This window comes from Brienomyrus brachyistius, chromosome 14 (assembly GCF_023856365.1).
Source record: "Brienomyrus brachyistius isolate T26 chromosome 14, BBRACH_0.4, whole genome shotgun sequence".
NCBI lineage: Eukaryota > Metazoa > Chordata > Actinopteri > Osteoglossiformes > Mormyridae > Brienomyrus > Brienomyrus brachyistius.
The window spans coordinates 13,594,305-13,620,451 of record NC_064546.1 but is presented as its reverse complement, the minus strand read 5'-3'; the positions used below and the strand labels follow the sequence as shown (position 1 = coordinate 13,620,451).

Genomic DNA, 26,147 nt, shown 5'->3' with positions numbered 1-26,147 from the left:
GTGCGTGAATGGAGTGTTCTTTGGTGGAGGTGTTGCAGACCTGCTGTCCTGCAGCTGGGTCTGCATGTCTAGCTGCTGTTTCCTTAGCTCCAGCAGTTCCAGCTAAGGATGCATAAAAAACCAATAACCAACAAAACAATCAGTCAAGAGATCATACACACACACACACACACACACACACACACACACACACACACACACACACACACACACAACCGAAGAGACCCAACAGATCTGATGAATAGTCATGCACAGCCATAGACAATCAGGGAACTACACAGAGAATGTCAGAAGATCATGCACAGATAGCCAAAGTCACTAGATTTGACATGTGCGGACAAATATAGAACAGTATGGGTATCTAACAAATGCAGTTTTATTTTAAGACACACAGGCAGTCAAGGGGTGCAGTCAAAAATCTATGCACACAAAAGATAGCACAGTCTGGAGGTCAACACAACTCTAGATCACACAGCTGTGAATGGCTGAAATAAGGAAGAACCATCACACTCGCACGCGCAGAACACTCACGGACCGTGGTGAGGCGTTCCAACGCAGCGAAACGCTCCTCCCAGGTGGCGGAGGACTTTTCGAAGGCCTCATGTCTCTTTAACAACTTCTCCACTTCGTCAACTGTCTGGCCGACCTCCTTACTCACTACATATGGCTCCTGTGCAACCAGCCATGCCTCTGCCACAGAGGCATCTCGTGCAAACTGGCACACTTCCAGCACTGGGGAAGAGCACAGAGGCGAGTGATAGAACCTTTATGAAGCATTATACACTCAGTGGCCATTTTATTAGGTACACCGAGCTAATATTGTGTTGGATTCACTATTGCCTTCAGAACTGCCTCAAGGGTAGACTCTCACAAAAAAGGGTAAAAATTTGTACCTTTTCTTGTCACTGGGGCTGTACCCTCAAGGGTTTGCCAAATATAACCTTAGCTGTAGGTAATTGTATTTTGTAAGTTGCAGAAATAAACTCTGAGAAACATTTCTGTACCATTGATGGTACATTAATGCTGTTTGTACCTTTGGGATGTTTCTCTGAGTCCCTTTCTGTACCTTAAAAGGTACAATTAAAAAAGTACAACTGAAAAATGGTAAAAAAAATTTACCATTTTTTTCATGAGAGTGTAGACCATGTGTGTTCAGAGACGCCTTTCTGTACACTACTGTTACTTTTGCTTTCATGTCCTTCCCGTTAGCTTTCATGAGTCTGGCCAACCTCCTGTGACCTCTCATAAACAAGCTGTTTTCAGCCACATTAAACGCTGTGACTTTTTCCTCTGTAAACTGTAAAATCTTGGGTGGTTGGCAGTTTCTGAGATACTGGAACCACCATGTATGGCGCCAACAACTATACCACATTTGAAATTGCTTAGATCAGATGTCGTAGTCAGTCTAATGCTTAGCTGGACTGTAAATGAATCCCTTGACCTGGTCTGCCTGCTGCATTCAGCTGCAACCACAAGATTCACTGTGTTGCAGGAGCAGCCTATTTGCATTAGCTTGCAGGTATAGCTACTGAACCGGCCACTAAGTGTATATTATTGAGTTCTACGGATTCAAAGTTTTAAATCTGGAGTGTGAAACTACAAAGAAATGTGTAAAAGCCGGCATAGAACTCACAGAGTCTGAGCCAGTCCCATCTCTCATCCCACTTTGTCATCATCTCTTTATTCTTTTCTAGTAGCTGATCCAGTTTATCTCGGATCTGTGCAAATAGATGATCGTAATTAAGCCCCAGCAAGATTCACGGGATACATATTCAAAGCAGCTTGGAGATGAGCCGTGACCCTCAAAAATCTCACCTCGGCAGAGTCTCGATGCTGCCGTGCCAGAAGGGAACATCCCAGCTCGACACAGGCATTATATTTGGGGTTTCTGGTGTCGATCTCTGAGCGGATTATCTGGTGGTACTTCATCAATAGTTCCACCGAGGAGACATCCCTAAGCAAGAGAGCAGGTACAAATCACATAATCAGCCACTTGCTCACAGAGTCTATTCCCTTTCTTCCTCTGGTTACAGTGTATCTGTGTGTTTTATCTTGACTTCTCACCGGGGTTTCTCTTGCGTCTCAATCTGCTGGATGATGCTCTCCATCCAGGCCAGCAGGTCCCTCACCGTAGTGAAGAAACGGAACTTGTCGGCCGTGTCCAGCAGGTGGGACCGCCGCCCATCGCAGGCATCAAGCAGGGTCTTCCAGGCTTCCACCACCTCCTGTTCTATGTTCTGGATGGCAGTAGCCTGTTCCCCTGCATACTGGGCACGTAGCCGGGTCGCTGTCTCCTGGAACTGCTGGACCTACAGAACCAGGAGAGTGTGAATTTGAGATGAAGGTCTGAAACTTAGTCCACTTGTTCAAATGATGTCACACAATAGACATATACAGAAGGTATAGACAGTCCCAACGTTAAGAACTCAACTTACGCACAGCTCATACTTACGAATGCACTCCCGTAAAGGCTATTATATGAAAAATGTGGGTTAAATATAATACATGTACTTCACAATAATGAACGCACTCACTATTTTCTGATGCTCGTGAAAACATTGAGTGGTTCATCGGCTTTAGGTACAGTATAGTACAGTATGCAGTTATTTTTATTGTTACTGTATAATTATTATTACGTATTGCATCATTATTTTCCCGACTATAAATTCAACTTAAAGACAAACCTAGGGAACAGATCTCGTTCGTAACCTGGGGACTACCTGTAATGGTACTCTAATCAAAGACTTAGCAAAGAAAGCAATAAAATTAAATACAATATGGCAAATGATAAAAGTGATATGTGAAGTTCCAAGCGTGCTTGTCCTGACTGGTTCTGCCGCATATCTGTACCTGCTTTCCCAGGGTACTGATATCCCTCTCGAAGGCAGCGTGCATGCGATGGAAGGACTCAGCCTTGCTGAAATCCTCACCCACGTCATCAGGCAGCTGAGTTTGCTTCTCCCGGATCTGGGCCACGAGTTCCTTTCCATCGTAGAAGTACCTGAAATGCACAGGGGAAAACTCAAGTGCATAAGTTGGGTTGGGAGATATGTCCTAAAAATGGTATGATGATATTTTCGGAGACTTTCTTAATATTGATATTTGTCACAATATTCTAAAATTATTATGTAGAAAACACAAAAATGTGACAGGTGGCTTTGAGTTTTTCTCATTATGATGACCAAATTGTTTTACTAATAGTTATGGAGTATGTGACAGGTACAATGATAAATCACACCAGCAAGAGACTCATACCTTGACGGAATTGGTGTAAAAATAGTGAATTATAACTGTTAACAATTCAAAAAAGCAAATGTTTAGGCTTTATCACGATACTCATGATATTCAAACTGAGGATGATATGAATGTTCATAATCGTGAAATGGTATTTTATCGATATATCACCCACGACTTCGTTACAAATCTGTAGTTATTCAGCCTCACTGCTATCCATGTTAGCTGCTTGAAAGAACAAATATCTTTCACATGTTACATAAGCAAAAAGATACTGTCCTTCATCTGACTTACTTCAGCAGGTCATAAGAGGCAGTGAGAAGCTGGGCACGGGTGTCGATTAGTTCCAGCAAGTCCGCCCAACTCTCATTGATACTGTCCTTCCACTCAGCCATGGTAGCTGCTTCACTGTGACCAGCTTCAATCAGCACGTCGATAATCTGATTGAAAGCATCGACTCGCTCCTGGCCATGAGTCCCAGTTTCGCGAGCAAATTCCCGGAACTTATCACGCAGGATCTACTCTCATGGAAGAAAAAAAAACAAACAAAACAAAAAATGCTACTCAGAATTTATGGGAGAGACACCACTTCGACGAAGACAATGGATCGTGCATTACTACATGGGATCTCTTTTGTGTACCGTAACATGGTCCAAATCCTGGCCCATCTCCTGTGACGATGCCACCACCTCACGCTCTGCAATCCATTGCTCCAGGTCCTCTACTTCCCGGCACAACTGGAAGTGGTGACAGGTATGGTCTAGTTTTTTCTTGCGTTCTTCGGCTAAGTCCTTTAGACTGGCATACTGCTTATCCACTTGACCTTGCCGTCGAATAATAGCCTCCCTGCCAGAAGTTTAAGAGAGACATTATTATAGGCAATGTTCCACTGCTTTGTGCCTATACTTACCAGAACAGGTTCTCTACAATTGTGACTCTGATTGGGCAAGCGGTAATAATAATAATAGACAAATCGATGCAGATGTAATACTTATAGAAATTATGCACCCATCCGGATGATCCTCAGCTAGCATCTTCTGGGCCCGGTCAGCGAGCTGCTGGATGGACTCCGCATATTCGTCCACATTCTGCTTCAGGGTCGAGTGCCTCTTCAGCAATAACGTTGCATTCTGCTCATCCTACAGTAAGACAGAAGGAATTTTGCCCTTTGGAATCGACGGCACTCAAGAGATTTTTAATGTTAATAAGCATTTGATATGGTTTTCATGTTTTCATGTTTCATGTTTCATGTATTGGTTTTGTGATTATTGTGATTATTTTGATATTTGTGCAAACAAAAGGTGTACATAGCGCCGCTAATTTTATTTGTGATTTTCAATGGAAAACTCGGTGAAATTAGTGCAGTTTGCATATCAGTACTTCTAGAACATTTTCTGCACATTTTAACAATATCGTGATAATACTGATAATACTGTGATAATTCTGGTTACTATAATCATGATATTAAGTTTTCATCCAATTTTGTCTCTAATGCAAACCTATTAATCGGTTTACCGGATTCAGAGAAAGGTTTAGTCAATGCACCAGTCACCTTGGCCATCTCATCAGCAATCATGTAGAGCTCCTGCTCTCCAATCCAGGCCTCTGCTTCATCTGCGTCGTTATAGTACTGCTGGGCCAGCTTGGCGGCGTTCAGCCGGTCTCTGCGTTTGTTGGTCTCCTCCTGCAGTCGTGTCCACACGTCCTGCAGCTCCTTCATTTGCTCCTCAATCCTCACAGGCTTGGGGCTCTCCGCTGCCATCATGCGCGAACCACGTTCCAGGATCTCGTCAATCCGTGGTTGGTGGCCATCAATCTCCTTCTGTAAGGTCTGGGATAAAGAGTCAGTGAGGGAGGTGAGAGGTTCAGCATTATTCACGATTAATGATGATTATGGATGTAACACCACTTCAGTAAATATCTATGTGTAGGTAGTTCTTTGACGGGGTGGCATGGTGGGGCAGTGCGGAGCACTGTCACCTCTGGGACCCGGGTTCCACTCTCCACCAGGGTTCCCTGTGTGTGGACTTCACATGTTCTCTCTGTCATTGAGGGGTTTCCTCCAAGTGATCCGGTTTTCCCCCCAGTCCAAAACATGCTGAGGGTGATTGGAGTTACCAAGCTGTGTGTATGTATGAGTGACTGGTGTGTATGCCCTGTGATGGGCTGCCCCCCCCCCTGGCTTGTTCCCTGCCTCGTGCCTGTAGCCTCCAGGACAGGCTCTGGACCCCCATGACCCTGAATAGGACAAGTGGTTTCCGGAAGTTGATAGACACTTCTTTTCTATTGTCCTGGTTTAGTTTACCTGGTTTTTCTTGAGAAGCATCTGGACTGACTGGAGATTGTTTCCATGTTCTTCTGACATTGCTAACGGCAACCTCTCTTCCACCCATAGCTGCCAGGAGAGACACCATAAGAATTACAATGCCCTTTTATAACATGGAGATGTGGTTTAGATTTGCATGGCAAAAAGGCAAGAGAGCTCCTACGATCTCGTCAGCTAAGTCCCGGAAGAACTGATGGACAGTCTTGGAAGCTTCCAGCTTCCCCCGCCGCTCTGCCAGTGGGGTGAGGACATGCTGGAACTGCTGCTGCAGGGTCTGCAGCTCCACTTCCATCCCAGGACGATCCTCTCTCATGCTCTGCACTGCCTCCTGTAGCTCCTCCAGCTCACGTCCTCTGTCCCTTATCTGGTTCTCTGTCATCTGAGTAGGACATCAGAAAGAAGCATTTAGCGTGACTTTCGGGTATTTTATACAAGACTGCATATTACTGGGATGCTTCCGGACCAGTGCTGGGGAAGTTGCTCAATTAAAGACAGAGGTGGAAAGTTCAGGTCCAGAAAGTACAAATCCAGACCAGGGTTTTGTTTCAACCAGCCAGTTGAGTCCTCTGTGACTGTGACTCTCTATGCTCCACTGTTTGGTTGAAACAAAACTTCGGTCTGGATTACTTTAAAGAATTACTTTTGTGAGTAACTTCTCCAACACTGTTCTGGACAGAATTTTAAAGCACATAATCATTGATACATACATATACATATATATATATATATATACACACACACACACATACACACACACACCTGATGCTTCTTGAGCAAGATGTTGGCACTGATCAGATCCTTAACATCCTCATCGCCTTGCAGCTGCTGCTGCAGGACTGTCAACCAATCCTTAAGGTCCGACAGGCTCTGGTCGAAAAGCTCAGATCGATTGGCGTCAAACAGGAGACGGGCCTTTTCCTGCGTAGTGCATTCCAGTTCGTTCCATAGCTTGTGCAGTTTTAAGAGGCGCTCCTTCACCACAGGCTCAAACTCTGGCTTTGCCTGCATCAGTTCGTGCCCCTCCTAGACATGCACGTGGGCGAATCGGTATCATTAGTGCATAGTCTATACAAACTGCTATAAAACCATTGCTGTCTGGGGTCTTCAACACAATGAAATAGGACGACAACATAAAACAAAACTGAAAGTATAACTGAATATGTGAAGAAGTAAAGCACTGAGCTGATTCCAGACTAAACACCACAAACTGTTAGAGTTTTCCTAACTGGTTATTCTCCTCTTGGACTCTACATATCAATTTCGTTTTTATCCCACCTGATCAATTTTGTTTAGCCAGTCCTTGTTGGACGCCAGTTCCGCCATGAAGGCCTGGTGTTTCTGCCATTTGCCGTGGAGGTTCCTCGCTTCGTCGTACGAGGCGTCCTGAGCGGTCAGCATCTTCTCGTTAATCCACAGTGTGAGCTGCAGCGTCCGAGGAAGTGCGAAAGGTAGCAGGAAAATGAACACGCAGATTTCAAATGGGAAGTGGTTATTTGAGATGCAAGATAAAGGACTTCACAAAATAGCTTTGGAACATATGAAACAAAACTTACATCCTGAGTGTTCTGCAGAAAGTGCTGAAGATCACGATTGTCCTTCAGCTTCTGGGACACCTCCCTAGCCTTCCCCTGGTTTGTGTTGTATCTACAAAGTTTAAATACACATATCAGAGCCGATACTAATCTCACACACTGGGACCATATCGGTGTGGAGGTCTAAAATGAAGATGTGCACCAGCGTTACTCATATCACTAGCACTGCAAGGAATTACACTATTAGCGAGCATAACTCCCCTCAGACAAGCCAGGCTGCTTATCTAAAAGCACTTTCCGATCAATATCTATCACAAGAGCATCTGTCTAGCAGCACAATGGGACCAGAGAGCTGAAGCGGAAAAGCAGTCAATGCTGACAGCATCGTCAAATGAATGCGAATCACCGACTCTTACCCCTGATAATGCCTGGCTTGGTGCAATAAGACAATGTTATGATAACAAGAGCAAATAATATTTATATTTTTTCTTTTTTTCAACACACACACACACACACAAATTGGCTACCAATAATGAATAATAATTATAACATTATGTCCATCAAAGTTTAGCCATTTCAAAACCTCTCTTAAAGTTACCCAAGTGACTATCCAATACTCCCATTTATTCGTTCACTTGAATATCAGTAAACCATGTTTGGCTAATCAATACCTCAAAAAATTATTTAGCTATTTAAGTTTACTAATTAAGTGTGCTACTAGTGAAATTTAACGACTGGAATGGCTGGGGTGTCACAGTGCTGTTGTTCTAGCCACCTAAGAAGAAGAATTTCTTTAGTTTTATTGCATTATTGTTCATTTGCATATATTCTATTGGTGAATTGTGTTTTTTTTCTGTGCAAATATACACTTACTGCCCAGATAAACAGCTTTGAACTTCTTCTTTGACTGCCTACGATTTTTTTCACAGTAATATATACATAATATTTAGTATTAATAGCTTCTACTGATTTATAGAAGGGCAGCATGGTGTTGCAGTGGTTAGCACTGTTGCCTCACACCTCTGCGGCCCGGGGTTGAGTCTCCGCCTGGGTCACATGTGTGCGGAGTTTGCATGTTCTCCCCATGTCGTCGTGGGGTTTCCTCTGGGTACTCCGGTTTCCCCCCACAGTCCAAAAACATGCTGAGGCTAATTGGAGTTGCTAAATTGCCCATAGATGTGAATGGTGTGTGAATGTGCCCTGCGATGGGCTGGCCCCCCATCCTGGGTTGTTCCCTGCCTCATGCCCATTGCTTTCAGGATAGGCTCCGGACCCCCCGCGACCCAGTAGGATAAGCGGTTGGGAAAATAGATGGATGGATGATTTATAAAAATCACTACAATTTGCCATTATAGAGATCCTATGTGTTACTTTAATTTTAAATCCCACATCTCAAAATCACGATCGAGATATCTCATAAATACCAAATCATAAAATAATTAAAATAATAGACCAACCTGTCCTCAATAGATTCCATCTTGTTTTTGATTCTCTCAGAATAGAGGTTTCCACTCTCCACTAATTTTTGTCCACCTTCCAAAGTGTTCAAGATCTTTTCTCTGTTTGCGTCCATCGTGGTAACGAAGTCCTCATGCTTTCGAAGAACTTGCTCTGCTCCATCAAGGGTGTCTGGATGCTCTGCGTGGGCCAGTGTGTACTCCTGGTGTCAGTTTGGATAAGTGACACAGTACGGCAAGGTGAGGTGGTGTCATGAAATAGGTTAAAAACAGGCACAGATTAATACCAACATAGAATTTTGAATAATGAAAACATGCTCTGTTAAAGTATCATAATGTACTTCAAGTTTACAACCAACATTTTGTCTTTGTATGTAAGTCTAAATTAGTGTTCTTTGGTTGATCAGTTTTTCTCATGAGTCACTAAGTAGCCTATTTCCAACTAGAAGGGCAATATATTCATGTGACATAAGTACAAAGGCACTGCCAATGGCTTCAAAATGTCCATGAATGTGTACCTGATTGTTAAGGATGGTCTCAGACTGCTTGGCATCCCTCATAAACTGCTGAAAGCCCAAGCCCTGATCCAGAAAGTTCTTGCGACTGTCCCATATTTTATGCAGTTCCCCCCAGCCAGTATCCAAGCCCTTCAGCCTCTGCTCCAGCTGTTGGTATTGTGGATCTGTCTTATCCTGGGTCACTGCGATCCCTGTGTCTTTTAAACGGTGGTAATCTTCCTCATGATTGTACATATCAGTTTGTACAGCTGCATGTAAATCCAACAGCTGCTCCGCCTCTGGAAGTGTGGTTGGCATTTCGTCTGACGCTGTTGCCTTCTGAGTCTTAAACAGCCAAGACTGGAAGTCGTCCAAATCCTGCAGGAAGGTCTGCAGTTTGCTAACTTCACCCAGTGACTCTTCCCGGGCCTTCAGTGTAGCCTTCAGCTCATCCCAAGCTTGGCCCAATGTTCGCAGTCTGCTGAAAATGTCGTCTGCATTCTCAGGGTGATCCTTGGCTAGCAAGCTGGCTTCACCCTGCAGGAAGGCAAGCTTGTCTTCAATGGCTGCTAAGTCCCTTTCCATCCCATACAGCTTCCTTTGGATGGTCATCACTGCAGCAAGGTCATTGCCAAGGTCCTGTGTGGACTCAATGACACGTGTCTTGTCTTTGATCCAGGCTTTTGTCTCATCACATTCTAATCCATAGTTGTGGAGGCTAAGGGCAGAGTCCACTTTGTGTTTCTTGTCCTCTACCATTCCTTTGAAGGCATCCCACCTGAGAAAAGACACAAAGCATTCTCAGCATCATTCAGTTGAAATATATTTCACAAAGACTGTCCACCCCAAATAGAAAATGTTTCTATTCTCACCTCTTATTGAGATGCACCTGGCTTTGCTTGACCTCCTTCATGCTGGGGTGTCTGCTGTCTTCCAACAGCTTGGCAGCATTATTTACATCATCTACACGTGACTGGACATTCCCCATCTCTTGAGCAAGGATACTCAATCTGTAGAATTTGCAGATAACAGAACGTCATCTGACATGAATTAATACAAACAATCATAACTTTCTGTATTTATGTGCCTAAGAATCAAAGAGAAGATCATTTTCAATATTCCCTAACAAAAATCAAACCTGAAACAATTGGTATGTATCTATTCATCATACCTGTTTTGCACAACTTCAAGATCTTCCAGCTTCTCTGGGGTCTCCAGTCCCACCAGCCATGTCTCCTTCTGACTCATCCAAAGCTCACAAGCATCTGACTCACTGAAGATGGTGTACAAAGCCATGGCATCTTCTAGCTTTTTCTTGCGTAGATCAGACAGTGAAAGGAGCTCCATGTACAGGTCCCGGATATCTGTCAGTCGTCTCTGGATATCCGGTGTGTTTCGTAGTTCCTCTGGAAGGCTGTTAGCCTGCTTAAAAAGTGCATCAATAGTAGCAGCATTCTTTGCCAACTCATCCTGTAGGTTTCGGTGTTTCCGAAACAGCCTCTGGGTGGTATACTCATCATGACCTAGATCGCTACTCATCATTTGCCTCCGACTATCTAGTAGACACGTCTTGAGGTCATCTGCGTCACCTTGGATCTGGAAGAATTTCTGTGTGTCCTGGAGATTTCTTTTCCGGAATGCAGCCAAGTCTTCTAGTTCTTGCCATTGTCTGTGCACATCTGCCATACGTTGCTGGATTCCAGGTGTCCCAAAGTGCCTAGCCTGGACCATCTTGTCTCCTTCATCCATGACCTGCTGCAGGTGGGCACGTCTAGCTCCCAGTTCATCCTCAAAGGCATTATGTTTACTCTGGAGCACCAGCACACTTGTTAGATCCTTGCCATAATCCATTGAAGAGAAGATATGCTCCTTCTCTTTGATCCAACTCTCGAGCTCCGCCGTTTCCCAAAAGAAGTTCCACAGACGTCTGGATTGATGTAGACGGGCTTTGCGCTGGGTCGCAAGAGCACAAAGTTCTTGATAACACAATTCCAAATGTTGTACCCGGTCTCGGATTACCTGTGGGTCACATGGCTTGTAGCCTGGGGGACAGGAATGATATAGATGTATAGATTATTGCATGAAACTGTAATATTTAATAGTTATATGTTATATTTTATTTTGGGATTCAAGATGCCCTTTACTTACTGTCTCCATTGGCAAACTTGAGAGCTGACACACTGGCAGAACTCACTCTGTCAGCCTGCATGGCAATATCAGCTTCCACAAGTGCATGCTTCTGCAGAAGGTCCTCCACTTCGAGCAAATGCTTACCAAAATCTGGCGAGAGGAGACGGGCCTAGGCGCAAACCATGACGAAAAGGCACAACAACGTAAGGGCCGACCTCTGAATTTGGGGCTTCTAAGCATAATATATAAGGGATAAACCAGGACAGAATGTGCGGATATGCAAAAACAATCGACAATGACTTTGTTGTAATGCTAACCAAGTTGGAGCGCGATTATTTTTATATAACCGTATACATTGAAGTACTTTATCCTGCTTAAACCACAGCTAACAAGCTAAAAATAATAATAGAACAAACTAGTCCCGGTTAATTTTTCAGATGAAAATTATTTCAATTAACATTTAATAATGTACCAATGCGCTCTTAAGAATATAGTCTCTATAAGGATACAACAGCTGGTTAGGCTACTCACTGGAAGTAGCAGGTCTGCTAAGTTATCATAGAAACTGTCAACAGACAGGTACTTGCATTTTGAAAACCAAGGAAAATTACGCTCATAAGAATAACTGCTTATTTATGAGTAAAAAGTCGCACTGTTTTTTATATTAATATGTTTAATAAAACATTAGAACGCAATAAAATTGTTATTAGGCTACCGGAACTACCTGTGCGGTTAAATGAAAACAATCAACGCCCATGTGACACCTCTAGACCAATAAGAAAATAGTATGTTCCAAAGCTGTGGTGTCAATGCTGATAATGTAACCATAAGCTACAATGCAGTTTTTATACCTTCACTTCATCCATCCAACTAATGATGTGGAGCATCTCCTGAAATATCTTCTGTAAGGTGAGATTCTTCTCCAGACGTCCCCGCCTAGCAATCAGAAGCTCCTGCAGATAGTCCCAAAGTCGCAGGATGTTGTCCTTGCGTGCATCAATGCGCTTGGTATCGTGGTAGTTGGCAGACTCCAGGGCCAGGGACATGGCCACCAGCCCCTGCACCCGTTCCTTATATGCTTTGATGTCTGTCTCAATCGCATCGTGCTTCTTCTTCGCTGCCTCCACAGCAGGCAGGTCATACCCAAAGTTGTCCTTGAAAGTAGAAGGACGCGTGTTTCAGGGCAGATCTTTTGATGTTATGAGACATAAAAATGTCATATCCTCCATAACATCCAAGGTCATTTTAACTTGCATGTAAATTTACATGTTCTTATTTGTCAACGTGTATGAGTGTCACTAGTGCATTAGATCAGGGATACTCAATAGGCGAATAGCCACCCACATTGGGAATGAAAAACAATTTAATCTCAACTGCAGGATCAACCCTCACTCCCTGCATTCAGTGCCCAGTCCTGGGGGGCCGGAGCCCTGTGTAGCCACTCTTTGCCTGTTCCACCTTAAATGATTCAGCTCAATAGCTGTGTGGTAATTAGCACAAGGAGTCGAATCAGGTGTGTTAAATGAGGGGAAACCCAAAAATGTGCAGGGCTCCGGCTCCCCAGGACTGGAGTTGGGCTCCCCCGCTGTAGACTATACCTCCGCAATACAGCACATATGCAGGGATGTAAATCACTACCTGTGACACTAGCCGCTGGTTCTCAATTAGCCAGGTCTCCCTCATGGCTGCCTTCCTGTCAAAACGCCTTGCCATCTGCTCCAGTTTCTCTTGCCGGATAAGTTCATCCCTCAGGACCCGCTCCCGTTCATTCTCGGCTCGCTCCAAACGTTCCCACGCCTGCACGAACACATCAATGGAAACATGACAGGGTTACCAGCCATATATGAGAACACAATAATATTCACGTACTGCACAAGAGCACGGGTGACCGCACTGGTCCGTTACCCTGTTAATGTCAGCTACCAGCGCTCCTTCTCGAGGCGTGTAAACTCTCTGGTTGTTCGCCCTCATGCGGCTCTGGATGGTGAACAGCAAGACCTCCAGGTTGCCCTTCTCCTGGAACCTAGAGATTTCAGGTCAGATAGTCTATAAGAAACTGTTCAACCTTTTGTTGTGTTACAGCCTGTTTATTTAACCGTCAGCCAACTCTTTCCTAGAGCATGTAGGGAAGCCCATTATTTTGAAATACAAAATAATTTAAAAGCCCCGTTAACTGAAAAACGTACGACATGCCGTTTGCAGGATCAGGATATATAAGCCTGTTATAATATCGTCTATTTGTTCTGAAGGTGAAGATAATCGCTACCTGTTTCTGACTGGATATGAAGTTAACTGAAGTGTGAAATGGGAGCAGAAGTCTGTGGAAACCTATTGCTCATAAGCTTTTGTGTATAAATTCTTTGTGTATCACCAAGAAAATTATGAATGTAACCCAACTCTCAAGCTGGTGCTTTCGGATCATTCCTGTCTTTTTCTGGGGAACTTAACATGGATGGACGCATAGTTTCAGTGCATGCATTAAAAACGTTAGAGTTCTCTTTGTTACTTTGTAAAGGTTCGCAATGCATTTTCTCAATTGTTCAAGGCAAACAGAATTACAAATGGTTCAAACATCAAATGGCTGCACCGCCATGTAAAGTTAATCTGAATGATCAATATATGCAGAATTCATATTGGGAAATGAATGTAACTGCATGAACTGTCCAGGCCAGATGCACCTACTTTGGGGGTTTTTCCACTGTGCGATATGAATTGAATGCTTGCAGCTGCTGCTGGACACCAGTCAAAGAGTTGGCAAGCTTGCGGTTGTTCAGAACAATTATAGTTTGCTCAATCCATGTCAGAAGATCAGATGTTAGACTTTCATATTTGTGAATCATTTTCTCTGTCTCAATTGCGCTGTCAAGCACCTGCAAGAAGATACAAGATATTAGTCAGGGCGATATGCAGTTTTGTTTACAAAGGTCTTGCTTAACCTCAAAGCTCATACTAGCAGGTGGTATTGCTGTTTCAATGAAAGATTCCGAAGTGGATTTTTATTCACATGTATCTATTTATTTCATCTAAACTGATGTCATTACCTTCCCTGCTCGCTTCCCTTCTACTGCCAGTGCTTTCATCTTGGAGAAATAATGGTAGAAAGCCACAACATAGGTGATGATGGACTTCTCGTCAGGATTCTCAGTAAATACATCTGTGAGGAAGGCAGACAGAAGTGAGAATCGCAAGAGAAATTATTTGGACTTGTTTTCGACATGCTCCTACTGCAGAACCGGTCATTTAAAAATGACATCAGCACTCCCTGGGCATCTTTGGAGAATGCTGCCTACCTTCTGGGTCGAGAAGTTTAGTTATTCCCAGTTTCTGCTCTGCCACATTGAAGGCCTGCTGGAGATTGTGGATGGGGTTGGAGACCTTGAGTTTGGGATAGTCCACTATGTCTGGCCTGAATATTGGAAGCACAAGTAACAGAGAAGAGAGCAAATGAGAGAAAGAGAAGATGAATAAAGTACCTACGATACATACAGGTATGCAGGCATACCATGTCTTTCACATCTTACCTGTGTTTGTGAATTAGGGCATTAAATGCCATTCCATCTTTCCAGCTGGTTGTGAAGTTGGTGATGTTGACATTCGGGTATCTGTGAAAAAAGAGGATGAACAAACAGGCTAATCAACATTTCTATTTGTCTATTTATATTTCTATGTGTCTATTTATAGCCAACGACACTGAACCTCTGCTGCTAATCAACCTCCCCAGTCACTATTAAAACGACAATCATTTTTTTAAATCCAAATCACCCTGCTGTCTTCATCTGGCACCACAGTAGCAGAGCGTCCTTTGCTGAGCGCGTTTCCTTGTGATCTGCCTGCACCACAATGTCCTGAATCTGTGAACAAAACAGTAACAGAGATTTTTATAACGACATGAAAAAGCATCACATCTAACGGGGGACGGACATAAGCGGGACAATCCCCCGAGACGTGTTCGACATAATTAAATTAACCCAACACTTATATTTCCACATTATGTTCATCGTTAAGTATAGGGTAGGATTTTTCTGATGCAGGGAGCTAAAAGAAAGAGAGAATAAAGTTGGAATAAATGGCACATGCCTGAATATAACGTTTCATGTGAGACGTACAGGGAGAAGGCATTTTAGCCCTGGAATTTCTAAAAGCTTAAATAATGCAAGCACACTACAGAAAAAAAAGCTAAAAATAAAGAAGTCAGTCGAACGATGGTATAAAAATAAACATGGTCCCCCAACCTCTAGGAGTGAATCTAAAAATACCCACAGCATGGTGCTTGCATGCAATAACATTGTTCCAGGGGCTACAGCAATAACAATCTGCCCAGGAGCGGCTTCAGCACAATCTCAGCTGGCTGACCTGGAAACGCAGGATAATGGTCCAGATCAGGCCCAGGATGAGGCGGTGGTTGCCGTCGACGATGTCGTGGGAGCCCATGTTCTCCAGGTGCACCCTCTGCTCCTTGAGGAACTGCAGCGCTTTGTCCACGTTCTCCAGGCAGTGGATGCGCATGCGGCCTTTCGTTGGCTTGGGCTGAATGAGAGACCGGCACAGTGAGAAACAAGAGGTTCAGCGTGATGGCAGAAGCGCAGGCACAGATCAGGCAGTGACGCTGGAGAAAAAGGCGCCGGCACTTGCCAGATACTCCCCGGAGAGCACTTCCAGTAGCTTGATCAGCATGCGTCCATCCCGCAGATCGTGGTACAAGTCCGAGATCCGGCAGTTTACTCGTGAAAGGATTGAATTCACCCATTTTGTAAAGGTCTTCTTCTGGACTGCCTCTCGCTCATCTAATAGGGCCCAAAAAACAATATGGTTTTATTTCTGTCGTATGTTTTCATGCGAAGTGATTCACCTGAATTTCCTAATACTTAACACATTGCATAACAGACAGAGAATCATACCTCCCCTTAACATAATGAAAAATGCTAATATTGACGTTTCTGGCTGCGAGTTAGTCCAACATCGCGGTTAACTCCACACACACAGAGCGAAGACGTGATTTGAACCCCCAGCAATAGAGGTGTTAGGCAATAGTGCTACCCAATGAAACACCTAACCCACCCTAAAGAGCAGTACTGAAAAACAAGAAATGAGAAGTGAAGTTCTGATTTTTTTTAAATCATCATACAAGGATAAAGGCAAGGCTCGCCAGCTCCTGTGGTATTTTACTGTTGCTGTACAGGTATTAAGATCCACAGAAAATAACAGATAAGTACCATCATAGGAACTGCACACGGACAAGTAGTATGTGTTTTTGGTTCATACATTTTTATGTACATTTCAGTTTGCCTGCGATGCTGGAAATTCCTAGCAGTGATGTGCAGTGTGTGCGCACATGTACACACGCGTGTGCGTGTCCATTATGACACAGAACGGTATGAAAAGCTTGCTTCCTGCTCAGATTCCTTTATAATGCCTGACGTTGTAAAATGTAAACCCCAAAATACAGATGCAAAATTGTGCATCTTTAATGAATTCTACAATAAATGATTCACAGCATAAAGCTGCAGACTAAAAGAGAAAGAGGGAGGGAGCGAGGGAGAGGCCAAGAGGATGAAGAATGTACGCTTTTAGGCCCGGTCTGCTGGGACAGAGGAGAATATCAGAAACATTTCTTGTTTTTAAACCGAAAGTCCCTTATTACTAACAACTCCCATGCATTATTCTAAATAAAGAAAAATACAGTCTATTGATGCGCTGTACTTTTCAGAAGAATGAAATGCTAGTTTAAATAATAGGTCTTGTCATTCAGATTATTCTCAAATTGGAGATTCATTAGCCTTGAAGTTACCCATGCATGTTCCTAACAACTGACAATATAAGGGTGCTAAGGCCTTCTCAGGGAATAATTAAATGTACACAGCCTTTTACAGTTACAAGCTGAAAAATATTTCGCTACGTATCCTGTATAATATGACATATTTTGCAACAGCTCTGGTACTGAGGTTTACTAATAATCTCATGTCTCATGGCAAGTTGTCAATCTCATTTTAAGGCCCAGCAACCATGACTTACCAACCAGATAATTCGTACTGATAGGTTTTCCCTGTATTTTCCAAGTCAGCTCTTATTAGAAGTCTAGTAGTCCAACTATTTCTAAGTCAGTTAGATGGGTGGGAAGAAAGTAGAATTCCCGAAGTGGCATAATAAGGATCACATATCTACTTAACAAGATAGGGACAGCATAATGAGAATGTAATCAAAGGGCTTGAGGAACAAAGCAAGGTTAGAGGAGTGAATCACATAACAGGTTTGAATTTTGAGTCTTAATTTGGTAAGAGGTACTGTAAGAATCCCTGGATTAATGAGAAGATGAATATTTAGATTACATACAAAATGTATGCATTGGAGGTTAAAAGGAAAAGTGGGGTTGTCTAGGATTCTAATGAGAACAGAAGATGAAGGACCCGGCCTCCTGGTGACTCAAAGTGCCCCCTGCTTCCTGCGAGTCCTCCTCAGACTCTGCTCTTGTTCTGAAATCCAGAAGCTTGTGCTGATGTGACCTGGCCTGGCATCCCATCTCGGCTGTCCCCACACCCTGAGCTACTTGGGACAGGCCCCAGGCTCACCGTGACCCTGTACTGCATGTGCTGTAGAACCTGCGCACAGTGCGCGTTTTATCGGGAGCTGGAGGGGTGCAAAAACGTGGACCGTCTGTGGGTTCTTTCAAATTGAGAAACACTGGTACAGTAGACAGACAAATAGGCCTTCTAAAATTGGCGGGGGGGAGAGGCAGCAGAAAACATGAAGTCAGCTTGAAGTCCTTACTCGGAGTAACGGAAAATCACCTCTGTGAATAAATGGGGTTAGAAACGATTCTCAGTGAGATACACAAACGCTCTGTTTACATCCTAATCGAACACACAAGAAAAGTCGAGGTCCTTGAAATATTTCAAAAGATTCCTTTTAAATGCACACCTCTGGGACAAGAGCTGCACGGTCATCAAAAAATATACTCAGCGACGGCTCTGGGCAGAGAGCCTTTTTTCTCCTGTGCTGATGCAGCCGGGCCACCAGGGTGCGCTGTCATGCGCGTCATTTAACGCAAACAGACCATGAAAGATAGCCGTACTCCAAAGAACAACTTCCCAAAGTTAGAAAAGCTGAAGTTACACTGCGCGCATATTGTCAAGAAGATCTGGTTGGTCGTTATTAATATTAAGCTTTTAAATGGCGCTCAGGATGATATTTAAAGCCAATGAAAGAATAAAATAACAAGGAACAGTCAACTAACACAACAATGAATCTTCCAAAGAACTAAGCAAGAGGATGTGGAAGAGAAAAATATACTGCTTTTAAACTAATATCCCAACCAAAAATTAAGATGCTATTACAGTATTAACCTGCCAATACTGTCATTTCTCATTTAATTTTACAATAAAAAAATAATTGAACAATGAACAGAATATCAGCCTCCTCTCTTTCAGTGAGATGGGACACCTGAGATGTTTGAAAATGAAAAACTTGGGTACTCCGGTTTCCCAACAAAAACACTAGTGGCCAAAATTGTGGAAACACCCAGTATACGCTTTAAAAATGACTACAAAAATATTGGCAGCAACGTTTATAAACAATCAAGGAATGTTAAATAAGTAACTGGAATAACTGGAATAAAGTTCTGCAACCTCTATAAACTGGAAGTGTTTCCACAATTTTGGTCACCAGTGTAAATACATGACAAATGTATTTAAAAGCACCACTCTACTTCGGCTGGTCCTCTGTTTCTTAAAAGCACAGAATGAACACTCCCTAAGCTCTCGTATCACAAACAGCCCTGGATGAGGAGACCAGCATTCCACCTGAAGTGGATAGTACCTTGCAGCTGCCTGAAGCGACCGTCCAGAATGGAGGGGAAGGAAATGCTGGAGGCACTGCAGCTCATCCAGTGAGCCCGGCTCATATTCCGAGGCAGGTCCGACATCGGTGTCGGCGGCCTATGATGTCCTGGGGCGCAGCAAGAAGAGGAGAATGGAGAAGAGGGATGGGAGGGGATCCCTGCAGCCCCTGAACAAGGCATTGTTTGGAACGTGCCATTCTTCTCAGGTTGCTGTTCTGGCTGTAGCCTGGCGTATGGGCTGCATTGCCGGGCCCTGTGGATAGGGGGCGTGCTCCTACTCCGGCTCCCCAACCTCACCCAGCCTGGAGGCGCCTTGACGTTAGCACGCGGACAGCCGGCCTGCTCCCCGTCACCTCCAGCAGTTCTTCCAAGCTCCTCCCGTCCAGTCTTCAGGCAGACCTTGACCTCCTGTGCCCGATCTTGGCAGACGGGAGCGCGATACAGGCAGTGGCTGCTCATCTTGACCCACAGATGTGGCTGTGCGGAGCTGGCAGTGTGCTGCATCCTTCCTCCTCTCCTCTGCTCTACGTCTGTCTCCTTCACACTCCCTCCTGCACGCGCTCGCTCTCCTTACTCCCGTGATGAAGCGCCGCTCCTCCTTTCAGCCTTCCAGTCAATGCACTGCTCTCCTCACCACCCCAGCCACGCATAGAATATGTCGCTGAACACGTGCATCACTCAGAAAACCACTCAGCCCACTCCCTCCAGCTCTGCATCGTCACCATTACGGCGGAGCGCAGGAAGGTGAAGATCCTCTTGAATACACGCGGGCAGGCTGTGTGGGCATCCGTTTGTGTGGGATGCACTCTGCATGCGAGTGTCCGTCGATATGCTCGCCTTGTCTCTGGCATTGCAGCGTCTGCGTTCGTAAGAAGCCTGCAGGCCATCTGTGCGACTGCGAGAGACTGCGAGAGACTGTGAGAGAGTGCCCGCATCTCTGAACTTATATGTATACATGCATGCATGCATGCCTGAAATTTCAGAAAGGCAGCACTGACTGCGCTGCAGTGATACCAGCATGCCGGCAAACCTTGAACAGCAACTCCTACACAGAAGAACCCAAATCATTTAAAGAGAAAAAAGCACCGGAGTGGGTACGAAAGACCAACATTCTCGCTAATAGTAACTACGATGGGGTTTTTTAGGAATAGTGAATACCCCAGTACAATACTGTGCTTGGCTTTGAAAACTACATATCCCTTCATCAAACCCTGAGCTGAAACTATTTAAAGACTTGACAAATGACCCCCGTGCCTGCTAGAGGTCAGAGGCTCCGATAGATATCCCAGAAACTCAGTTACACATTGGGTAAGGGGGCAGCTGCCCAGATCTGTCAGATAAGCATTCCGGGAATGTCCGAATGTTCCCATCCATCCCACCGGGCGAGGAAAGGGATACAGTGTCGTTAGACATCTGCGGCAGATGGGGAGCACAGAAGTACGCCAGAGTTGGGTAGTTCAGGTCCAGAGAGTAAAAGTCCAGACCGGGATTTTGCTTCAACCAGCCAGTTGAGTCCTCTGTGACTGTGACTCTTTATACTCAACTGGTTGGTTGAAACAAAATCTTGGTCTGGACCTGAATTACCCAACTCTGAAATACACGTATACATGACTCAAAGTGAGAAATCTGTCAAGGGCAGATTAAATGCAGTAAAAACTCTATTATGCTCTGTAACATAATATTTTTAGTTCTGCTCTATAATGAGAATATTCACATGACCTTAATGAAGGCAGAATATAGGTGCAGAGGAGAAAAGGGTACAAGCAGGAAGAAAGGGAGAAGATTTCTGGTGGTCAAGCCTTCAGCATTTACATGTAAGGACAGAGTGTTAAGTGTATTGTTGATCGCATGGGTCGGGCCATACCCCCCTGACCCACCAGAACACTATAAAAGTCATTACATGAGTGTTATATTATTGTCACTTCTGTAAACAACAGGAAAAACACTAATACAGTGCCAGTCCGGTCCTCCGGGATCCGCAGCCGGTCCACGTTTTTGCTCCCCTCGAGCTCCCTGCCAACATTTTTGGTCCTATTTTTGCTCCCTGGGAGGGAGCAATGTCGTGGACCGGCTGCGGGGTCCCAGAGGACCAGGTTGGAAAACACTGCTCCAATGCAAGAAGATGAAAATTAACTGGATTTAAAAAATAAAAAACTAGCTCTTTCTAACTACATTATGGAGTCCTTAAGGAAGGACTGGAACTTTGATAAATTCACTCATTCTTTGTATACAAATTTTTAGGACTTATTATGAGAAGACCTACCAAACTGAAAAACACTGCAATTCTTGGAAATATTGACAGCAAATGTGAAAGTCAGTGTCATTCTCCTGCTACCCTTTTGCCCAGCCGTCTCTCACCTGCGAGGGCCTTGATGCGCGAGCGCTCAAAGCGGCGAGCTGAAGAGTGGTCGTTGTCCAGCTCCTCATCAGAGAGCTCAAAACGCATGTTGACATGGCTGTACTGCTGTGTGATCTCCACATTGTCGTAGTCTGTGGTGGAGGTCATGACTACAGCAGGGCGCAGTCTTCAGGCTGCTAGTGCGACGGTCTACAGAGGCGAGACTCAGCACCTGAAACACAGGCTAAAACGCAGGAGGCTTCTGATGAGCAACAGCATTCATTCTTTAATGATTTTAAAGGTAACATTTTTGATACACGAGAGAAGAGGCTTCAACAGCAATTTTATACACCCACCCAACAGAGCAGTGCTGGCCAAATGGTTAGGGAAGTGTGTTTGTGATCATAAGGTCGTTGGCTTGAATCCCTGGCTACTGAGGCACTGCCCCCAAGCCCTACTCTCTGGGTGCTGAATTAGCAGTCCCCTGCTGATTTTGTTGTGGTGTCGTGACAATTAATCATTTTCACTTCAAAATGAATTAAAACACCAGTAAACATTCTCTGAATCTGTTTTTAGGTGTGTAGCCTGAAAAGGTACATTTATTTCAGGGTAGGTTCTCAAAACTATGGCAAAGAGCAGCATCTGAAGGAGGCCTACGCAGTGTCCTGGAGTCATTTAGAGACAGTGTAGTGCATTGACAGACGTGTGAATTTGTGAGCGTAGTTAGTTACTGCGATAGCCGTATCTCTGCATAGCATGCTATTACCGCTCTTTCTTATCGGTTTGCGCAGAGGGCTGGGCTATCCCTCAGCGGAGACGATTGCGCTTCTCCTTGGGACTCCCTACCATCAACAAACTGAGAGTTCTAAAATTCTGGGGTGAACTGCTATTTTTCCAGGATAGAAAAAGCAAGCCACATCAAATAATCTTTAACTAATCTATAGATCAGAATTCAACACAGGTCTCAAAGTAGGAAATCACTGGATGATTGTCCACTTGGCCTGGCTTTAAAATAGTTCAGTCAAGATCTTTCTAGCATCTCAGTGTTGTCCCCTACAGGTGACTGTCTGAACAATACCACATATGGTCTAGTCCATGCATCTCCACTGATGATGGTGTGTTGGTGCTACACTGCAGATTTTGGAAGTGACTGTTACCTGTAAACAATGGCATGACAACTTTTAAATTCTTCTAAGTTCTTGTCTGGAGTTCACACTCAAAAGATACCTCAATGGCAGTGAAATACAACCTGCCACAAAACAACAAAAGCTAAAAGATGGTGTTGTGGCTGATGAATTTATCCAACTAAATTGCCAGGTGACACATAATTTGAGTCTGCGGGTTGGGAAACGGGGGGGACGCAGTGAGGCTAACGAACTTCTTGAGACACGTACTGCATTACAAGCAGCCAGGGTCTCCTTCAGTATCTGCCCAGTGCAGAGGGGGTGTTATCTGAGAAGGACCCCATTCCCCGAGCTCCACCCACAACTGGGAATCCTCTTATCAGCACGCACATGACACATTTGGGATGCCCCACTGCGACCTAATTCTCTGTATTACTCATATACGCACCCAACAACACACCAAAGATAAGCACATTACCACAAAACCACACACACTATACGCTGATCCCACAAGGCCAAGAAAAACTTCTCAAATATTCTTACAAGTCCTCGATAAATGGATTCAAATACTGTCGGAATGACACAGGTTTAACAGACGCAGTTGAAGTAGCTTGTAAAATAAATATTACTTCTTCGGCAGGGTTTAATAAATAGAACTGAGAGCTGAAGAAAAACCAGACACCATCTAACAGTCAAGTCCTACCTCAATTAATATCCTTCAGCATAAACAATAGTCAAAAGGCAAAATCCAATGGCAATACACGAACATGTAAATATGTTGCTACGGTTACCAAAAATACAACTGGAGCTCCCTTTATACAGTACATCATAAACTGGGATTTTTAAGACCCAGGATCTCGCAGTGATCTGCAGAGATATCGTACTTCAGAGAGTGACAAGGGCCACTGTCTCCACACCATGGGCCAAAGCCATATAAGATATACATCAGTGTGCCAAGCTGACACGCTTCCCAGGAAATATTAAGCTGACAGGCTTAATATTTATTCATGGCTCTATTCGTGGCTTTTCTGGAAAGCTATAAAATACACGCATTAAAGCAAACACCGACCGTAAGGCTAGAGAACAGCAAAAGCATCCTGACGATAAAATCCCAATAATGATACAATGTTAATGTTCAAGGGCAAAATATTTCTGCAGGAAAACACTTACGTAAAAGTTAAAATATACGTCACTAGATACAAAAGTATTTTAAACTTCGGCTTTTAATTCACTACGGTTATATCTTGGGCTAAACGAGAGAAAGACTAGAGAAAGACACCCTACAAATGAAAACAGGCACTGATTATATATCAACAAAAGAGTGACGGCCGAACTGATCCGGAGTCAGTAGAATGAAATAAAACCTCTCCCAGAATTCCACTTTGAATGTTCATCTAGAAGGTTGCCGCTCCCCTTTCACGCCGCTCGAGGTTATGAACAAGAGCGCCAGAATGTGCCACAGTTTATCTCGATGGATTAATAGGACGCAGACCAGCAGCCAGGGCAGTGAAGGTGTCACCAAGCAGACGCAGGATTTTCCCTTTTCCACCTTAAAGTTGTTACATAAACGTAAAATGGTAAATAAGTAATGGAAGGATATAGCAAATAAATGTTATTCTTTTGTTGAACATATTCACTGTATGGTCCAGAAAAAATACTACATTACTAGTATTGTTGTTGTTGCTGTTGTTATTAAATGCACATATCATTATTATAGCGCCTTGCCCTGAAAGCTCCCCATACAGATGAATGGGCACATCCATGGGCACATTCTTCTCCAAACAGCCAATGTCTGACCACCTTAACTTCCAGCCCTTACGCATAAGGACCCTTTTATAATCTGGGTTGCTAGCTGATTTTTTTTATAAGCAATCAACTTCATTTCTAGTATCTTATCTGTACTCATTTATAAATACCATGATATTTACAATACAGACAAAACTTACACAAAAAACATTTACTAGTAAGGGCTGTTTCATACTCCACAGGCGTCATGACATTTATCAACAAGACATAACACTGAATATGTTAGCAAATTTTAAGAAGTGTTAAAATAAGTAATTGTTCTAAAACATACTATATAATAAATACCGAAAAATAATCCAACAAGATGGTATATTCTTCGTAACCTTTATCTGTGAGCAGATTTCAATATGAAATATCAAAAAATAATTAACGCTTCAACTCATCTTAAGCAGTGATATAAATTTCAATAATAGTACTATTTCATAATACTACATATTAAGCAAATGTCCTTCATATTTCATGTGTGCGACAGGTGGGCATTTTATAAAAATACGTAATAAAATACACTGCAACAGTATTACAACTTAAAACAATACAAAACCTCTATGTTTCAGTACAAAACTGTCTCCACAAAATATTAAGTTAAAATAATTTTTTTAAGTTTCGACGGAACGAAATAAATACTTCTAAATATCTGCTGCCCGAGTTAACCCAGGAGCCGTTAGTTTGTCGAAAAAAACTCTTACAAGAGTTAGCTTCAATGTTAGTTCTTAGAAAAAATACATAAAAAGTGCACCCAAGTAACAGAAAAGCGTCAGGAATAACTTGCCATCAGTTTCGTACAAACCTAAAATACATATTTGAAAATATGTAAAACGACTAACAAGCAACTCATCCCTGAATTTAGTGACAAGTATAAATAAACCAAAATATTTAAACACCCTTTTACACCATCTCTAGTTAAATATCCGTAATTATCGTGAAACGATATACGGATTCACACTGAACAAACGTCTCATAAATAAATTAATCACGCTTTTTCAAAAAAAGAATAAAAAGTTACAAGCACTTACAAGCAAACGAAATGAACTCCTACAAATGAAAGTATTTTCTTCTTTGGCAGTTCCTTTGATTTATTTTAATCTCCTTGGATTATTATATATATTTTTTAACTTCGCCAGTTACAATCCCATCGCGACTGGAGCGGCCGGGCGGAGTCGCAGCACCGGAGTGAGCGGAGCGAATGTCGCGATGGGCGGGGCGGCTGCGGCTGCGGCTGCAGAGATAGAGGGACAGCAGCCTGTTCCCCTCCACCGCCGTCCGACCCTCCCCGCGGGTTAAAAATAAAGTATATACAGTCGGAACACTGTCCTGCTGCGCCGGGGACGTGCATTCCACTAGAGAGACCGTGACTTTAAATGGCAGGCAGCAGCCCCGGTCCCCCTCCCAGCAAGCTGCGCACCAACACCCGCCAGTCCCACAAAAATCGTTTCACTGTTATTCACGAAAGATTTTAAAAAATATATATAAATAATATATTTTCTTTTAACATAAAAATATGCACCCAGAATCATTTCTTGCTTTTTTAACTTCAATCTCCTGTATTGTTTAGTGGGAATTAGATGTGGAAAGGCCGCTGTTTGTTTTTGCTTGGTAGATGTGAACTACTGTATGTAAGTTAATGCGCGTTGTTCTATGTTATTTTTAATACGATCTACTCTAGGAACCAAGAAAATAGCGCACAGTGTTATAACCGGCCACAGACAGTTAGCTCAATTGACATGGTTTTTTCTTATAGAGTAATATGTGTCTGTCCCTCAAGGAGTAAACTTGTGGTTGCCAGGAGAGACGTGTCAGAACACCTAATAATAAAAATACATACATACATACAGAAAGACATGTTTATCATAAAGGAATACATACCTGTGT

General features: G+C 43.5%; 1 protein-coding gene across 4 annotated transcripts in view; it reads right to left on the bottom strand.

Annotated features, from left to right (window-relative positions):
• The window catches only part of sptb (spectrin, beta, erythrocytic), a 30,406-nt gene extending 4,862 nt beyond the window's left edge, over nucleotides 1-25,544 (bottom strand). Inside the window, exons 1-32 of one of the 4 annotated variants that reach the window (XM_048975738.1) lie at nucleotides 25,292-25,543; nucleotides 21,369-21,592; nucleotides 15,809-15,960; nucleotides 15,530-15,703; nucleotides 14,939-15,027; nucleotides 14,698-14,778; nucleotides 14,467-14,582; nucleotides 14,218-14,330; nucleotides 13,859-14,046; nucleotides 13,082-13,199; nucleotides 12,815-12,973; nucleotides 12,028-12,330; nucleotides 11,195-11,345; nucleotides 10,218-11,088; nucleotides 9,919-10,056; nucleotides 9,068-9,824; nucleotides 8,550-8,752; nucleotides 7,114-7,204; nucleotides 6,836-6,982; nucleotides 6,320-6,583; nucleotides 5,724-5,939; nucleotides 5,540-5,629; nucleotides 4,787-5,065; nucleotides 4,243-4,373; nucleotides 3,876-4,080; nucleotides 3,529-3,752; nucleotides 2,851-3,001; nucleotides 2,065-2,309; nucleotides 1,816-1,954; nucleotides 1,634-1,718; nucleotides 536-732; nucleotides 41-102 (exon numbers count right to left, since the gene is read on the bottom strand). In XM_048975738.1, the coding sequence (XP_048831695.1) occupies nucleotides 41-102; nucleotides 536-732; nucleotides 1,634-1,718; nucleotides 1,816-1,954; nucleotides 2,065-2,309; nucleotides 2,851-3,001; nucleotides 3,529-3,752; nucleotides 3,876-4,080; nucleotides 4,243-4,373; nucleotides 4,787-5,065; nucleotides 5,540-5,629; nucleotides 5,724-5,939; nucleotides 6,320-6,583; nucleotides 6,836-6,982; nucleotides 7,114-7,204; nucleotides 8,550-8,752; nucleotides 9,068-9,824; nucleotides 9,919-10,056; nucleotides 10,218-11,088; nucleotides 11,195-11,345; nucleotides 12,028-12,330; nucleotides 12,815-12,973; nucleotides 13,082-13,199; nucleotides 13,859-14,046; nucleotides 14,218-14,330; nucleotides 14,467-14,582; nucleotides 14,698-14,778; nucleotides 14,939-15,027; nucleotides 15,530-15,703; nucleotides 15,809-15,960; nucleotides 21,369-21,516 (6,287 nt within the window). In that variant the 5' untranslated portion in view covers nucleotides 21,517-21,592; nucleotides 25,292-25,543. Of the gene's footprint in view, nucleotides 1-40; nucleotides 103-535; nucleotides 733-1,633; nucleotides 1,719-1,815; nucleotides 1,955-2,064; nucleotides 2,310-2,850; nucleotides 3,002-3,528; nucleotides 3,753-3,875; nucleotides 4,081-4,242; nucleotides 4,374-4,786; nucleotides 5,066-5,539; nucleotides 5,630-5,723; nucleotides 5,940-6,319; nucleotides 6,584-6,835; nucleotides 6,983-7,113; nucleotides 7,205-8,549; nucleotides 8,753-9,067; nucleotides 9,825-9,918; nucleotides 10,057-10,217; nucleotides 11,089-11,194; nucleotides 11,346-12,027; nucleotides 12,331-12,814; nucleotides 12,974-13,081; nucleotides 13,200-13,858; nucleotides 14,047-14,217; nucleotides 14,331-14,466; nucleotides 14,583-14,697; nucleotides 14,779-14,938; nucleotides 15,028-15,529; nucleotides 15,704-15,808; nucleotides 15,961-18,988; nucleotides 20,086-21,368; nucleotides 21,593-21,704; nucleotides 23,632-25,291 lie in introns of those variants that run through there. The other 3 variants (XM_048975739.1, XM_048975740.1, XM_048975741.1) reach the window with 3 other exon arrangements.
• Nucleotides 25,545-26,147: the final 603 nt, after the last annotated feature.